The sequence below is a fragment of the Eleutherodactylus coqui genome, chromosome 6 (genome assembly GCF_035609145.1).
Source record: "Eleutherodactylus coqui strain aEleCoq1 chromosome 6, aEleCoq1.hap1, whole genome shotgun sequence".
In the NCBI taxonomy this organism is placed as follows: domain Eukaryota; kingdom Metazoa; phylum Chordata; class Amphibia; order Anura; family Eleutherodactylidae; genus Eleutherodactylus; species Eleutherodactylus coqui.
In genome coordinates this window covers 47,591,387-47,609,430 of record NC_089842.1, presented here as the reverse complement: position 1 = coordinate 47,609,430, position 18,044 = coordinate 47,591,387, and the positions used below count along the sequence as shown (strand labels likewise).

The 18,044-nt window shown below is 46.6% G+C and overlaps 1 protein-coding gene across 1 annotated transcript in view; it reads left to right on the top strand.

Moving 5' to 3' along the window:
* Window positions 1–3,149, top strand: part of CLDN19 (claudin 19) — a 39,358-nt gene extending 36,209 nt beyond the window's left edge. Inside the window, exon 5 of the mRNA XM_066606739.1 lies at window positions 1,296–3,149. Coding sequence (XP_066462836.1) covers window positions 1,296–1,338 — 43 coding nt within the window. The 3' untranslated portion in view covers window positions 1,339–3,149. The remainder of the gene's footprint in view (window positions 1–1,295) is intronic.
* The last annotated feature ends 14,895 nt before the right edge of the window (window positions 3,150–18,044 follow it).

The window sequence follows — 18,044 nt, the reverse complement described above, 5'->3', positions numbered from 1 at the left end:
TGAGACATATGCAGCACGACATTGCCCACAGCCTAACCAGAGGGAAACTTTGTGTTTGTACTGGTTTACAGAGGCATAGCTATAGGGGGTGCAGAGATAGCCTTCAAAGCCTGGTCCTTGATCATAAGGATGCCCTAAGGCCTCTCTACCTCCACAGAAGGCACTAGTACTGTAAATTAAACATGGTAGGTTGGGCCCTGTTAGAGATGCATTAGAACCAAGGAGGTTTTAAGTAATGGTGGCTTTCCATAGGCACATAGTCGCCTGTGTAATCGCTCAAAAAAATGTAAACAGAGGACCTGGCAGGGCAAGTGAGTTGGAGTCGCTCACTAGTCAGAGACACTTTGTTTTTAGCTCACCCAAAAATCAAGTGACTATTGGCCCTTGTGAACAGGTAGTCGGTCATCTATGAACCACTGCCTATTTATGATGAATGGAAGCGGGCGGAAGGAAGAGATCTCAGAAGTGCTCTACTCCATTCAATGAGCAATATCTCTGTGTGAAATGATAGGAGTTATAATTGTTGGGACAGATGTCAGGCGCTTAAAGAGTTATTTGCATTTCGGGTATTCTCATAGCGATAGTGGTTGGTTTTCCTATCAACGAGCAATAAACAACTTTGAAGAAGACTACAGCATTTTGCAATAGACTTGCTGAGTAGAGATGAGCGAGCATACTCGCTAAGGACAATTGCTCAAGCAAGCATTGTCCTTAGCGAGCACCTGCCCGCTCGGAAGAAAAGGTTTGGGTGCCGGCGCGGGTGAGCGGTGAGTTGCGGGAGTGAGCAGGGGGGAGCGGGGGGGGGGAGAGAGGGAGAGAGATATCTCCCCTCCGTTCCCCCCTGCTCTCCCCTGCCGCTCCCCGCACCCCACCGGCACCCGAACTTTTTCTTCCGAGCGGGCAGGTACTCGCTAAGGACAATGCTTGCTTGAGCAATTGCCCTTAGCGAGTATGCTCACTCATCTGTATTGTTGAGTGCTTTGCTTTCCTAATTGCAACCCATTGAAATGGGGTTCCCAACAATCGCTCCGTGTAAAGCCGCTCGGTTAATTCTTTGCCGGTTTATACTACAGTGTTAGGGAAATTGAACTTCATAGTAGACTGAAAACATGAAATATGATTTTATAACAATGACACGCACATGGTAAATAACAAACTGTGTATGTAATAAAAATAAAAAATACTAATGATTAAAACATCACACTTATCTCCGGTTTCTAATGAGATCGATATATCTGTAAATATCATAAAACAGCCATAATTTTGTTTTGTAATTCAATCATTCTTTTATCTAGAATTACAAAAGTCCCCATAAAGAAAAAAGAAGAGACAAGTTAATGTGACAACCTACCAGGAAACCTAAGATGAGTATGTTTTTTTGGAATGGAAACAATGGAAGATTCTGGACACGGAATAAGGATTACTTCCTCCTACACAAAGACTGTTGGTTAATTGAGAGACTTTTGCTTTAAAGAAAATGAGGCAGATCTTGGATTGCAGAGTAGATGAACCATTTATAGAGAGTCCGGCGTTCCTATAAATGTTACTCCCCGCTTATAGAGCCTACTTTACTGTGTCCTATACACTGCGTTCTCAAGAAGTCTCCTAACCTTACTTCCCCCTACAAATCCTATTCTGTAATTATGTCCTACAGACCCTTTCCAATGTACATTAGACTCTGCTTTCCAATAGTGTCCCATTGTGAGAATACTCCTCACCAATTATCTACAAACCCTACTTCTCATCCAGTGTCTAAACTCTACAGTATTGTCCCATACATCCCACGACCTATTGTTGTCCTCTGAACCTCAGTACCTGGAGGTGTCCTATAAAGCCTTCTTTTCAGTAGGGTTCGATTAAACTTCCTCCTCTCCAGTATTTTGTGAACCATACTCTCCTGCTTGCCATACAAACCCCCAGTCTGTGGTTGTGTCCTACAGACCCCATCTCTTTAGTAGCATTTAGTGAACCTCCCTCTCCTCTAATGTCCTATAAACCTCAGTCCCCGATTGTGTCCTATAAAGCCTTCTATCTGGTAGTGTTCAATGAACCATCCTGTCTTCTAGTATGTGATATACACTATTCTCTAATAGTGCCTTATAAATCCTTCTGTGTTTGATGTCCTTTCATAGTGGTGTCCTATAAATTTAAAAGCAGTTTTCCAGGACTAACATATTGAAGATCAATCCTCGAAATAAGTCATCAATATCAGATCAATGGAGGTCCACCACTTGGGACCCCATTGATCAGCTGTTTGAAGTGACAGCAGTGCTCATGTGAACGTCACGGCCAATTCAGTTCTTAGCAAGCACAATGCCATGCACTGCATCATGCCTTTGCCTGGTCGCTTGAATGGCACTAAGCTACTCTCGTGCCATGTGACCAATGAACACGATGTCAGTGGCCTGAGAAGAGGCCATAGCGCCCATGTGAGTGCCGCTGCATTTCAGGCAGCTGATCGGTGGAGTCCAAAGAGGCAGACCTCCACATATCAGATATTGATGACCTATTCTGAGGGTAGGTAGTCAATATTACAATCCTGGAAAACAGCTTTAACCCCTAGTCACTTCCTATGAACCCTACCTGGTAGCGTCCTCTACATGCTTCTCTATGTTACTATCTAGTACCCCAACTCCCCAGTAGTTTCCCATACACCCAAGTACTAAATGGTTTCCCATAAACTCATCTCCTCCAGGCCATGTTAAATAACGTAGATGGCCTCAGTGTGAAGGCATTTTCTTTTCCATGATCAGAGATGGTAACTACACCAATCATAGAATTGTTGTACTACCTGACGTATAATCTGTACTGCCAACTTTATAAAATGTAATCTTGCTTTCCTCAAAAGTTTTTGTTACATTTTTGGATTCAAAGAAAAGCGGCACAAAACTTTCTTTTTGATAGTTTCAGTTATGCAGCATTTGCAACTGTCTTATTAACAAACTAAGCCAGGAACGCGTTACTGTATTTTCCTGTGAAGAGTCTGATGAGAAGGTCGTCATTTATTAAATAACAGTTTAACATCCAGCAAATTTTTTTTTTCATATGGAATTGTACATATTGGATATAGAATGAATTTTGAAGAGCATTTAAAATGTTTTGCTGTGAATGTAACTTTTTGTGAACTAATAAATAAAATGAAGGTAATGAGTTGTTCTAGTTCAGATTATCACATCTGTGGCAATGTCTGCGTGGGGGGTGGTCGGTAACGACACAGCGGCACCCTCAATCCATGCAAAACTCTGAATAACTTTATTTTTCAGATATAACAGAAAACTCAGTGGAAAACAATCACCACTGGCAATCTTGTGCATGTTTGTGCAATCAACAAAACAAGCACTTTTCTGGCAAGGCGCTGTCTAAACAGCAGTACTCTCACTACTAGTGTGCAGCAATGGTCAGCAAACAGCAGAAGTCCACCAGGTAGATGTGCTCACTCCAGACTCTGACTGCCTGAACTTGCAGCCTAATATATGCAGAGGCATAACTTGAAGCTCCTGGGCCCCAATGCAAAACTTGTAACAGGGCTCCCAACTATAATGCTTTATTCATAGTACTGGGCTCCCTATATGGAGAAGAGGGGCCTTATGGGCCCCCTAAGGCTCCTGGGCCCGGGTGCAACCGCATCCCCTATAGTTACGCCCTTGGTCCCAGTGATTACCTCAGTGGACCCAGCTCAGCTCATTGTGATCCAGAAGGAAGACCTGAATTGGAGCTTTATCTCACCCAGGCTAAGCATTTGAGAGAAATTTACACTCCCTACAGTACTCTTCCTTGCACATGTCTACACATCTTATGATAAAGTAACAATAGTAACAGGGGGTAAAAAATATCTGGCTTTTATCATTAAATCATTTGTCTGGGTTACCTCATTTTTAAAACCCTTATTAGGACTAAATATGGATGCTTGTCTTGCTCTGGAGGATCCACAATATTCATGGACTCCACACACAGCCTATAGATTTCAATGGGAGTTGTGTAGGGGCTTATTCACACTGGCAAAGTTCTCGCACGAGTTCCGTATGAATGACATATGGATGTAACTCACACGAGAAAAGCACTCACTCATTTGAATAGGTTCAAGCACACATTTTTCACTTGGACCAACAGAGTTTGAAAAATTGATGCATGTGTAGTACCACAGAGTTGGGGTGAAACTGCACTGCAATAGCCACTTTCTAAGAAATTTGTGTGTATGACTTTAAATATGTAAAATGTGTGTGTTTTACTTTAAATGTGTTAATTAGGTGTGACCATGCAAGTAAACCCTGCATCTGTTGGCAAAATTCACCCTAACCTGCTCTGACACCTGCCCATCACCCCTAGCTAGTTCAGTACGAAAAAGAAAGGGGCAACTTGATAAAGGGGTGTCAGGACCCCGAAACGCGTTGCACCTGCTTCTCGCATGCAACTATATGTTTTTTATTGTTTGTTGTTTTGTTACCATGCGTGTCCAATAAATACTAAGTAATTCATCCAATTATGGGGCTGAGCTTCCCTGGACGTTACTTCTGGACTGTAAAGCGCAATACTTGTTTTTTGAGGGTCTCCATAGAGAGGACCTCCTGCACAAGTAAGTCACTTGCATTGAGAACTCTTCAAGTGCTTTATTCATTTTTTGCTCCCTAAAGAAGAACAGGATCTCTCTTTTTTTATACGTTTTTCTTCTATTATCATCCTGGGAACCTATTTTGGTATCTGGTAAAAGGTCCAGCAGCTCACTACTACACTGGTTTGGAGGGAGCAAAGAAATCCGACTTGCATCTGGCAACAGGGGGGGTTTACTGGGTGCAACGATTAACCCATAGCTTTGGGTTAGACCATGTGTATCAGGTGAGTCCCTTGTTTTAACAAATTTGTGTTCATCACGCACCATATTTACTAGTCCTGCACTAAGAAGGTTCACCTGAACACTGTTCTTATATTGTATTTCTATCACTAGCTAGTAAAGGGATTGGATGGGTAGCTTTCCCCTAGCTCAGGATTGGTTAGCAGGGAGTGTATAGAATGTAGAGAATGGGCTGGGTTAGCCGGTCTAGTCCAGGCCTGGAGAGAGTCTAGTCCAGAGGAACCTGAGATAGAGACCAGGGAGGAACAAGAAGAACATCCACAACAGCCAGTGCGGTGGGAAGTTAGAACATCTAAGTGTGAGTACTCAAACTACAAGAAATGTTTAGCAAACAGAGGAGAGAGAGAGAAAGAAAGAACAGGAAAGCAAAGGAAAGAATGTAAATCAAGTCAGCAAGTCATGTTTAATATCAAAGCTAGGGAGAAAATCTGAAAGTTAATGTCAGTCCCCTGAGAAAAGTTCAGAAGTAATCAGTGTCTGGAAGTGTAATTCAAATTCATCTATGTCTAGAAGTGTAATTCAATAATTACTGCAAGTGAATGTTAATTGTGTTTCTGCTGCAAGTTCCACCGTTCCCTCTCTCCCTACAATTGTTTTCACTTTCTAAGTCTGCTTCCTGAAGTGCTTCCCACCATTCACAGATATGCACTGGGGTACTACAGGACACTACTGGAGAGCACGGACTACTATCCCCATTATTGTTTAGTTCTCCACTTTTTATTTTATTATTTCTGTCACTACCCATATAAGGGCTGACATCACAACAAACGAACACCTTCCCCTACCTGGCTCCACGGGTAGCAGGCAATAATATTTGCCTGTATTTTTACCACTGGTGTAGTTAGACCTTAAGACCGGAATATTTCCACTCTGCCAGGAGGAGCAGCAGAGCCACTGTGACTACCATCTTATCTCTGTCCCGCTGATTACCACCTCCTAGGTTTGGGTTGCTGTACATGTGTTCTATTCTTGTGCAAATCTCCAATGAAAATATGACATGTAATGTGCAGTCTCCCGCATATCAGACATTCCATGTATGGAGTGTCCATGTGCTGTCCAACGCGTTGTGCTCAAGAATTTTGGGTGCAACTCACTTTCAGCCATGTGAATATGACCTAATGCTTCATTTGCCCTGTGGTGGTGAGAACTGAACACTTACTGCCTGTTATGTCCTGATTACTGGGGGGACATCCTGTAATTAACTGAAAGCAAAAATAGGGTAGCACAAGGTGGACCATAGCTGACTATAACGTTTCAGAATAAGCTGTTGTGTGTACATGAGGATATAACACCATTTCTGGCTATTATATGACATGTATCCTGCATTTATCAAGTTTTCCTTTTTGCATGCTCCATCTTTGATTTTCAGTTCTCTCTGAACTGCTGGGAGGCCCTGCTGTTATGCTGTATTCTAAAACTGCAGATTCTGATCCATAACTGTCTACAACACACACAGGCATGTCATCAGGGAGGTAACTAGAGAAGTACTGAGCTGTGCAGATATGAATAAATAATAGTAAACAAAATTAGTGCTAACAGCATATCTATGTGAGACTTTGCTTCTCTCCTGCTTCCCTCTCTCATTGGGATACGATGCGGACACAAGGCTTACAAAAATATATTTTTTAAATTTTAACAAATAAACTTGGAGATGAAGTTGGCCGTAGAAGCTTCTGTTAATAGATAAGCAAGGTATTAGTGTACCATGTCTACACTAGAAGTATGGGTGGAGACATGGGTTGGCTGCCCTGAGCCCAGTTGACGCCCACCACAGCATTCACCTCACAGCTGGCCCTGGCACTGTTCGATCTTTGCTGTGTCTGTGCTACTGTCCAATTGATGCTCCCGCTGACATCTGTGTCTGCCTGCGCTCCCGGAGGTCCTGTAAAGCTACATGCCGACCTTTTGTCCGCCGATGCAATCCTCCGCTCACAGCGCAGTCTGCTGCGCTCCCGTCATGCGGGGAAAATGCAGGAGGCTGGAAGAAGCCAGAGGCGCTGTAATGGGCGCTGCTCACGTTAGGAAGATGATGGAAGCTAGGAGAAGCCATAGAAGAAGGAGGTTAATGGACACTGTACCCCACCGCGGCCAGCACTCTGAGGATAGGGGCAGTCCAGCCCCGGGAAGGTGTGTATTTGGGAGCCAATCACCTTATTTTACCAGCAGTCCCTGCAACTGAAGCCGTCCAACCCATGTCTCCACCCAATCTTCCGGTGGAGACCTGGTACACTAATACCGATAAGCAATATGTGGTTATTCAAAAAGTGAAAGTCAATTTAACAGACTCTAACAAAGAATAACATGAGTGGGGTATGGTAACAATCTTTTATAAATCACAAAGATCAGCAACACACTTCAAATATAGAACACGTGGTAGTACCACCGACTGTTTCAACCCAGCAATGGTGGTCACCTGCACACAGTCCGAAAGTAATGCAAGTGTTGTCCAATAACTTGTCTGCAGCAGGCGGATGAATTTTTCCCTCTGGCGTCGTCTCAAGCTGGTGTATTTTAACTGGCAGCACTGCTTTTAAGTCACTAGCTGTGTGCACATGTCGGGCCTTTTCCTGAGGACCCACCTCACTTACATATCTCCACACCGGCTGCCTCCTTTCTTGTGCAGCTGTCCATTTCTAACAGGCACAGATTCTCCAGGACACGTCTCACATGGCTCTTCAAGCCGACTTCTCACTCCTTAGGCAGCTTTCTCTCCCGGCAATGCAGTCTTTCTTGAGGCTCAGTAGCACTGGAATTGCTCTCCAGCTCGCAGCTTTCTATGATCTCAAGTCCTCCAGATCTCCCATCTGACCACTGCAGCCAATGGGAAGTCCAATAAAACACTCCACAGAGAAATACACAAGCTGCAGTAATGTATGATAGCCAGTAGAGGTCACCCTTATACCATCCAGATTACATAACTATAAGGGCTTATTCAGACGACCGTATATCGGATGGGTTTTCATGCCCGGCTGATATACAGTGTCCTTCTCTGCAGGGGGTGGAGGCAGGATGGGCCGGGAGCAGTGCACTGAGCTCCCGCCCCCTCTCCGCCCCTCGCCACTATTTGCAATGGGAGGGGCCGGGGCAGAACTTAGTTCCGCCCCTGTTCCGGCCCTCTTATTGCAAACAGTTGCGAGGGGTGGAGAGGGAGCGGGAGCTCAGTTCACTGCTCCCGACCGTCCCGCCTCCTCCCCCTGCAGAAAGGGACAGCATATATCGGCCGGGCGTGAAAACCCGGCCGATATACTGACGTCTGAATAAGCCCTAAGACCCATAACAGAGCTCATTACAACACAAACTCAAACCTGAGCTCCATTCTTACAACTGCACGATCCAACTACACAGGGATGGCTTGTAGTCTGTATCCATGGAGACATACAGGTCTGTATGAGAGTTGTAGACATAAAACAGTAAGATAAATGCAAAGTGGTTTTATTTTTTTCTTTAGATGCAAAGGCATAATTAAAAAATGGTTACAAAGGAGCACACAGCCTTTAATGAAGTATGAAACAGCACATCCTGCAGGCATACACAGACCTTTTGCAGCTTGACTTGAGAGCTAAGGCACCATCTTATACTATTCTGGATCACTTACTTAAAGGAGTTGTACAGAATAACAAAAAAAAAGCATACTTTCCATGGGTTATTTCTGGTATTGCAAGTCAGCCTCATTCCCTTTAAGGGCTTTTACCCACCAGCGTTTTTTTAACGCTGGGATATCGCTGCGTTTTTTTCAATGGAACTTTCTAATATTAAAATCGCATCGCACAAAAATCACAAAAGTTTGTGCCTTGGCGATTTTTATGTAATGCGATTTTAACATTAGAAAGTCCCATTGAAAAAAAACGCAGCCATATCACAGCGTTAAAAAAAATGTTATTGGGTAGAAGCCCTAATGGAGCAGAACTGCAACAAAAGAAACAACCCATAGACAAGTGTGGCGCTGTTTTTGGAAAAATGCAGCCATGTTTTTCTAATCCTGTACATTCCCTTTAATAACACGACCCATGTGACTCTTCTTTTTTCTGTAACGATGGTCTGTTCTTAACATGGAGATTAAAGCTGTTGATCCTACCGTTGCCACAAGCTGCAGAGAACCCCACAGGTGATGCATTAACAAAGGCACGCAATGTAGTGTAACCGAATCCCAGCACTGATGACTGGACATTAACTAATGAGTTCTATCCCACGCGATGCACCCTTCCTTCTTCTACAATGAGTATTATTTTAGAAAACAAGACTGCAGCTGTCTAGTTCCACCGACTGCAAACTTTTTTTGTGACCCTCGGAGTCAGCGCTGTTTACTTGTTCTTTCTACTAGTCATTGGTCCATATGGTGTCCAATATGATTCTCCGCACCCTGGTGATTAGTAGTATATATTGTGTCTATATATTGTTAGCGTAATTTTCGCTATTCAATATACTGTGGGTGCATATTAGATAGGAATAATGAACAGGCCTGGGGACCCTTTGAAGGACCACACGTTTACATCATGTGCACCAAAAAGGTTCTACCTTTATTTAGGCGGGTAAACGTTTATATAAGCTTTTCAAACACAGGAAGTTAGGTAATTCAGGTGGCCATTCTCATAGGGAGGTATTTGTGAGGTAGCTGTGAGATCATTCCCCCGGGAGGAGCTTTCCTTGAGCATGCTCTATTCATTCTTGACTTGTTGTCCGAAGGAAATACTTCCTGTTTCTCTCCAGCCAGCCATATCCTGTCCTTTTACACAAAGACATTCCTGGATAATTTTTCCACTGGTTAAAACTGGTTTGACCTGTTTTTGGACACAAAGCACTGCTCCTTCAATACTTGTGGAGGTGGGGGGGGGGGGCGATGTTCCCTTCCCCCAGGGGTTTTGCTTAGAGGCACAATATAGCATCCCCATGTTAGAATCTTCACAGCTGATAAAAATACAGAAAATACAGACAAAATGGCGAACCTCTCAGCCATCTCCCACATTATCATTGCTATAAAACATGTTTAAAGGAGATATCTCATAAAAATAACCACCTATAAGGGCATAAGGATGTCAAAAGGAGGAGGAGGTCTTTCATGTGTGACCCCAACTATGAGCCACAATAGAGAGCCACTCTCTAAAAATGGTAGGTAGTGGTTTATATGGTATTTGTATGGTGCTCAGTCTCGGAAGGTTAGTGGTACATGCAGTGTATAATGGTTATTGTATATACAGAGCTTCATCAGGGTGATCTGTATTATGTACAGAGATTTATCTCTGACAGTCAGTTGTATATAGCATATAGACATTTTCCCAGTAGGCAGTTTTTTTACTTATTAATATCATTGGTATATAGAGTACAGTGGTGCCTTGGGTTAAGAGTTTAATTCATTCCGTGACAGAGCTCTTAACCCAAAACACTCGTAAGTCAAATCAATTTTCCCCATTGAAATGAATGAAAAAGCCATTAATCCGTTCTGGTTTGTGAAGCTCTTCCACAGATTTCAATGGGGATGACGTTGCCCCATTGAAAGCAATAGGATGCCGGCACCCCCGCAGAGATTTTCGGGGAAGGGCTTTAAATATAAGCCCTAACCTGAAAATCATCCCTAGCTGTAGTAAAAAAATAAAAAATATACATACTCACTAGAGATGAGTGAGCGTACTCGCTAAGGCAAACTACTACTAGCGAGTAGTGCCTTATGCGAGTACCTGCCCGCTCGTCTTAAAAGATTCGGGTGCTGGCGGGGGGCGGGGGAGAGCAGGGAGGAACGGGGGGAGATCTCTCTCTCACTCTCCCACCCCCCCTGCTCACTCCCGCAACTCCCCGCTCTCCCCCGCCGGCACCTAAATCTTTTAAAACAGGCGGGCAGGTACTAGCATAAGGCACTACTCGCTCGAGTAGTTTGCCTTAGCGAGTACGCTCGCTCATCTCTAATACTCACCTGTCTGCTGGGGCTCAGGCGCGTCTAGCCACCACTTGTTCTCCCTGCACTGCTCTGAAGCTTTTCAGCAGGTGGGGATTAAAAATGCAAGAAGAACAAGTGGCGGCTAGACATGCCTGAGCCCCAGCAGCGGCGGACAGGTGAGTATATATTTTTTACTACAGCTAGGGATGATTTTTCAAGGAAGGGCTTATATTTAAACCCCTTCCCTGAAAATCACTGCAAGTGTTGCCGGCAGGCCATTGCTTTCAATGGGGCCACCAGCAGCAGCGGCCCCATTGAGAGCAAGGCTTGTAACCCAAGTTTTTGCTCTTAAATCAGAGCAAAAATTTGGGAGAGAGCCTACTCTCAAGTCAAAAAGCTTGTAAGCTGAGGCACTCTTAACCAAGGTATCACTGTATATCCATGTTGATGGGTTCTTCATAGAATACAGCATCTATAGAAGTACCATATGGGCAGATGGAAGAGTTTAACATGACTGCAGGATCTAACTACTTAGGGTTTGTTTGTAGTCTAAAACCATGGAGACACATTGGTCTGCATAGGAGCTGTATGTACAAAATCATAGGTTTTTAAAAGGTGTTCTCCCAGAATAACATATTGATGGCTCTGGATGTCATTATTCTTTGGTAGGTGGGATCCAACTTCTGGGAGAGCCATGCTGATCAACACAATGAAGGGGAGTGCTGTAGTACCAGCAATCTGTATGGGCGAAAGAATGCTGAACTCACTCAAGTCCCTTTATTGTGCTGATTGGCCGGTGTCCCAAAAGTTGAACCCACACCAATTAAACTTTAATGACCTCTCCTGGAGAACAGGTTTCACCAAGACTATTTACAAAGTTGCCTAATTTTTTTTTATTTTAGATGCATTGCAATGATAAAGCAATAGACCAAGGTGGAAACATCCGAAACTCTAAAGGACTCCAGAATAAAATTGGCTTTAAAACATCTTGCAAAATAACCACTTGCATGTTTCCAACAGAGTTCTTAATCAGAGCTGTTCATCTAACAGAGTAACTGCTCCTTTTATACTGCTGTAGTGTACAGAAGTTCATGTATGAAAGTTCTGGAAGGTTCTGAGTGATCTATGTAGTCTCGTGCTTATATGTATTGTTTTTTATGTTGTGTTTTATGTTACATGAATATGAAGTGTATTGCCTAGCTGCAGCACTGAAAGGGTTACTGTCTGGGTTATGTCTTGAAATGTAACTTTTATAAGTTATGTGACCTCGTGATATATATGTGTTTGCAAGCTGGATGATTGGGGCTTCCTTTGGCTTTTTGCTTTGAGTTTTGTCTGGAGCCTGAGTTGGAAGTAGTGTGTTCTGTTGGGGTGCTGCCCGCATGTAGGTACCTTCAACCTGCGTGTGGTGAAGATGGAAGAAGCAGAGAGGTGGCCTAGAAGTTCTCCCTAGGACCCCTACCCTGAATTCTGAAGTACACCGTGCAGAGTTCAAGCCCTGCAAGACGTGTGAGTGACCAGTAGGGAGTTCGTGTTCTCCTATGGAGTACCTTTTCCAGGAGCAGTGCTACACAGATAACTTGGACTGTGGACCCGGTGTCATCCTGTGTCTGCCTCCCTGTCCTCATCATTATTTCTGCCTGCACTGGTGTGTTTGCTACAGCTACTTTCATCTACCATACTGTAACTTATGCAAGTTGTTCCAAGTAAAGTTCCAGTTGCCGACCGTTCCCGGCAATGGCGTGTTTTCACTACTACCTGTGTGTGTGGACTTTATTACAGCTGCAGTTTCACCACGGAGGAAGGAACAGTGGCATCACCCGTGACAACCACAGAACCAAGTAAGCAACCAACCCCATTTAATAGCCTGCCCTCGGCCCGTGGAACTTGTTCTCCGGTTACCCTCTGGGTGGGAGACGGTAGTGCCACCGTGACAAGGCCCTACTCTAATCCCTGCCGTCTCCTAGGCCGAGAATCACTCCTTGAGGTGGCATACTATCACATTAGTTGATGCCATGCATAGTACTGTGTGAGTATATATCTGCTCATGTTTTTAATTAGTCACACAAATAAAAGTTAAGTTTTAGATCCGCTTTGAATCCCATACTATACAATTACATTCGGCACTTTGAAGGCAATTATAAGGGTGGTCGCACAACTACGTTTGCTGCTATGGAGTGTAGTTGCACATGAACAGTTTTTTTTTTCATCTCAGGTCCTTCAAACTTCGTGCCATAGCGTAGGAGTTTGAGAAAACAGCGGGTAGATAGGTCCTGCCCTTTCTTTTCTCGTCTGTACTATTAATCCTTTCCAATCCAATTTTGGATTCAGGGTTTCCTAAAAGGCTTTCTCTTTTTGCTGCTATACAACGGTGCCATCTGCTGGCTAAAGCCAGTTTGTGTGAGCCAGAGAGACTCCGACAGCGGAGTGGCTGGCAATAGACAGTAAGAATACCCTGTTGGATGTCTTCTGACATTGGAGATGTACAAGTTTCAATCAGAATGTAGGGAGACGTCAGACAGTAGATTGGAAAGGGTTAACCGGCGAGAATCCCACTATTAAAAACAAAACCATTGAAATCAATGGTTTCCTTTCATCCCCTTATGCAGCTGCACTTATCACGGCCGCAGAACAGAACAAAAACACACACATCTGTTTAAGCCCTAAGGCTGATGTGGCCCTAGAAAGCAGCAAAGTGGATAACGAAGCTGCTAGGGACTGGGGGGCGGGGTTTGAGATAGCAAGGGGGGGGGAGACCAGGAGAGAGTTAGGTGCAAAACAGGAGGAAGAGGAGGAGTCAGATTCATCTGAGAAGAAGAGAAAAGAGGACGTCGCTGGAGCTAACTTGCAGCAAAAGTACAACATGGAGCACCTGATTCTCCAGATACAGGAAGCTGTGGCCAGCCAGGGCCCTCAGTGGCTCGTGAAGATGGCCGAAGAATACAGAGCTGCGGCAGCCCCTGAAGCAGATGGCGGCGGCGAGTCACGCGGCAGACCCCAGAGAAGGAGACACCCACCAGCCAGACTGAGCCCCAGTCCGACCGCGAAGAGAGGAGGACGCACCCGGAGCCCCCGCGAAGCTGGAAGAACATGCGGTAGAGGACTGGAGCGGACGCAGCTTGCAACCAGTGGGAGCACTGATCAAAGGCCAGCGCGCGGTAAGGAGGCGGTCCCGACCGGTGGAGCAGAGTCACGGGGCGGTAAGTCCAGCACGGGAGGGGGGGGGCCCCCGCGGCTGTCCAGCAGGATCTAATGGCGGCGAGGGACCGTGCCCCTCGCGGCAACTCCATGACACAGCACAAGGATACGCAGGCGGAAAGTAGTCCCGGCGGCAGGCCAGCACTGGGAGCCAAAGGCGGTGGGGGCTTCAGGAGCGGGTCCCCTTTCAGCCCCGAGGAAGATGCGATGGAGACAAGGGGTCATGGACAAAGGATTAGGAAGGGAAAGTGGCAGAAATGGAGAAGGGGGGAGGGGTGGCAGCAGCAGCACCTCTGGCTTAGAGGGCTGAGGAAGAGCGTTTCTAGTGAGGGTAGTTCGCAGTCTGAGGGGGGATGGCAAGCAGGGATCATTTTGGAGGCACCAGAGGAGCGGGCAGGGAGGGGGGCTAGGTCAGGTTTTTCGCATAGGTGGGCTAGTGGGGGTTTGGTAAGAGAGAGGATCACGGGGCAATTTGAGACCAGTAGGGTGGAGGGGGACATTTTTGGGGCAAGCAATATTTTAGGGGCTTGCGCATCAGGCCGGGAAGCATCAGGGGGGGCAAGCGAAATGGCGCTGGCTGAGAGTAGGCAGCTGGAGGTTTCAGTTATTCCTAGTTCGTATAGGAGAGCTTTTAGGGTTGCGAGTTCTTCCTCCTCAGCATCAGTAGCGGACAGCAGACAAGGTAGGAGGAGCTCCTTTTCCGATAATTGTAGACGAGCAGAAGCGGTGGCCGCAGGTGATGTGCGTCACAGGAGGGCGGCGGGTGCCCGGGCTCCGCATTCTATGGTTTCACTGTCACCGGAGTCTCGTCAACTAGCACCACCCGGGCCGTCCTTTCCCTTGGCAAGGCCGGAGGTCAACTAGGCGGGTGAGTCATCGTTTGGGATGGTGCGATGTCCAGTGGTGACAGACATAGTGAGCATTTTATGTTAGCACTAAAAGCGCTGGTTAACCGTTTTGAGTCTAATAAGGCACTACCAGTGTCCTATGCTACACCGGTGGGCACGGGCCTGACTGAGGTTGGTTTTTTGGCTCACGCACCCGGGCGCTCGCCTATGGGGGCGAGTGTAAAGGGCGACGGATCCAGTGGTGGAGGGCTCAAATTTGCGGATTCTATGTTTTGTGGTGTAGCCCCTTTGGGGGCGGGCTTGTCCGAGGACATTGTGGAAAAAATTAAGAATGGTTTTTATGTGGATATTTGTTGCTGCTGTCGGTGGAGCATATTTCAGTCAACAAGGAGCGTTTTTCCGAGCGCGGTACAGATAAAAAGGCGAAAGTGGCGAAGACCTTTGGGAATTGGCTACAAGCCTTTTTGACTTTAGCGCACGTCGTGTGTCAGCAGAAGCCTCATAAGGACCCTGAGTTATTCGCGTATATCAACATGATTCATAGCGCCTACAAGTTGCACAGTGGTTCGGCTTGATGGCGTTATGATGAGGATTTCAGACGTCAGATATCAGGGTCGAGGAACATGAGCTGGGCCACTAAGGCAACGGATGTTTGGATACAGTTAATCCTAGCTCAGAAGCCTCAAAAGCCCCTTTTTCAAGGACGTGCCATGGCGCCAGTGTACAACAGGCGCCTGCGGCCGTGAAGACCGATGGCTCTTGTTGGTCTTTCAACAAGGGACATTGTCGCTTCTACGCCTCATGCAAATTCCACCATGAGTGCTCGTTCTGTGGTAGAGCGCATGCAGCGGTGAGATGTTTCCATCGGCAACGAGCATCGGCCACTCCTGGGGCATCCGGCACAGGAGCGAACCCCAGTGAGCGTCAGGTACCTGGAGCCATGGCTCGCCAGGTACCACAAGATGCGGGAGGCAAAACTGCTTAGATTTGGTTTTTCCGAGGGTTTCTTTATTCTGCATGTCCCAGGGTCAGCACTCCTGCTCAGCCGAAATTTAAAATCGGCTCGAGAAAACATTGAGTTGGTAACAGAGAAGTTACTCAAAGAGGTCGAATTGGGTCGTATGGCGGGTCCCTTTCGGGACCCACCCTATGAGAATTTGCGAGTCTCACCTTTGGGCCTGGTCCCGAAGAGGGAACCTGGCAAGTTACGTATTATTGTGGATATGTGTTTGCCCATGGGATGCTCCATCTTGTGCTATTATTTTGAATTGTTCAGCTCCTTCCTGGAGTGGATGCTCATATACGAGACGAGCATTACATCGGTGTTACACTATTTGGATGATTTTTTGTTCGTTGGACCTCCAGAATCCATAGTTTGCGGGTTTCTGTTAAGCTCTTTTCGATCGTTAATGGGAAAAGCGGGGGTCCCGCTATCAGAAGAGAAAACGGTTGGCCCGTCAACGCGTTTAGTTTTCCTAGGTATCGAAATCGATTCGGAGAGCATGGATTTTCGTTTACCGGAGGATAAAATCGCACAGATGCGTCAAATGGTGAAGACTGTCTTCATTTCTAAGAAGGTTACACTGCATCAGATGCAGGTGCTCCTAGGTCTCCTAAATTTCGCGTGTCGTGTCATTCCGATGGGATGAGTTTTTTCTCGACGTCTGTCCCTAGCGACGAGAGGAGCTAGCGAGCCGCATCACTTTGTCTGTGTGACCAGGGCGATGCGGGCTGATCTGCATACGTGGAAGGTTTTTCTCAAAACTTTCAACGGGCAGGTCATTTGCCAAGTTGAAGAGGTTGGGAGCGAGGAGCTAGGCCTGTCAGGGAACCAAGGAAAGCAGGAGTCGGGGGTCCCTGCAACGTAGCCCACAACCCCCCCTGCCTACTTGCCTCCACTCCTGGCTAACCCCAGGCGGGCAACTGGGCGACGGTCCCTACACTGGCTAGGGGAATGCTGGGGAAATCCACAATCCCTGGAAACAGAAACCAAATGGACAGACAAACAGACAACCACAGCGAAGCACAAAGGGAAAACCGCCAACCAGTCCAGGAGCAAGCCAAGGTCAAGCACTAAAAGTCAGTCCGGAGAAGCGCAGTACAGAAGGAGGAGACAAAGTCAGGTCAGGGGAAAAGCTGAGGTCACAACACTAGTAAACAGGAATCCAAGGTAATGCTGGTGAGTGCAAGGAAGCCTATACAAACACTGGCAGTGTCAGGAAGCAACTGAGGGGTTTAAATGCTGTCAGAGCTCCCGCCCCAGCAGCTGATTGGGGCGGAGTACCTGACAGCAGGAGGATAATCAGAAAGTGCTGGGAGAACCTCCCTCAGCACTAGCAGACCAGACTAGGTTAGTGGGGATGCAACCGGCTGCCATGGAAACAGGAACACGGCGCTGGGCAGCAGCCGCCATGCTCCTAGCACCTCTGTGCCGTGTAGGAGCCGGGCGGCCAGGAGTGGTGACCAGCGTAGGAGTCCCCCTGCGACGCGCACTCGCAGCAGGGGTGACAGCGTCCGCCATGCGGGCACGGTGACCCCGATAGCCGCCCATCCTGACAATGCCTTTTTACAGATGCGTCGGGATCATGGGGTTTCGGTGTGATTTTTGGGGACAGTTGGTGCAGCGCTCCATGGACGAGGGCCTGGTTCGAGAGGCAATGGGTAAAAAACATTGCGCTACTGGAAATTTTTCCCCTTATGGTTGCGATGGAGGTGTTGGGCGCGAGTTTAGCAAACAGGAGCATCTGTTTTTGGTCGGATAATGAGACGGTGCTTCAAGTGGTTAATAAACAATCGGCCTCCTCTCTGTTGGTACTTGCGGCGTTACGCCATTTGGCCCTGCGATGCTTGCAATATAACGTGAAGTTCAAGGCTAAACACGGTCCAGGATATCTGAACAGGATGGCTGACACTCTTTCTCGATTTAAGGTGGAGAATTTTTAGGGAGCTGCACCCGACGGCGGACGTCGAAGGGGTATGTTGCCCTGCTTTCTTATGGGAGGTGATAGAAGAGAGCTCCTAGCCTTAGTACGGACGTCAGTAGCGGAATCAACGTGGAAACGCTATAATAGTATTTGGGCAAAATGGCTCGCAGCGGCCGGGGGGATTTTTCCAGAAGGGGAACCGGCACCATCAGTAACGTTAAACACATTGTCAGGCTTACGCAAAAAAGGGGCATCGGCGGGCGTGGCTAGAAAACACATTTCGGCCATTGCGTTTTTGCTGCGGCTCCACGGCGTGCGGGATGTTACTAAGGATTTCGGTTTTAGTCAGATCCTCA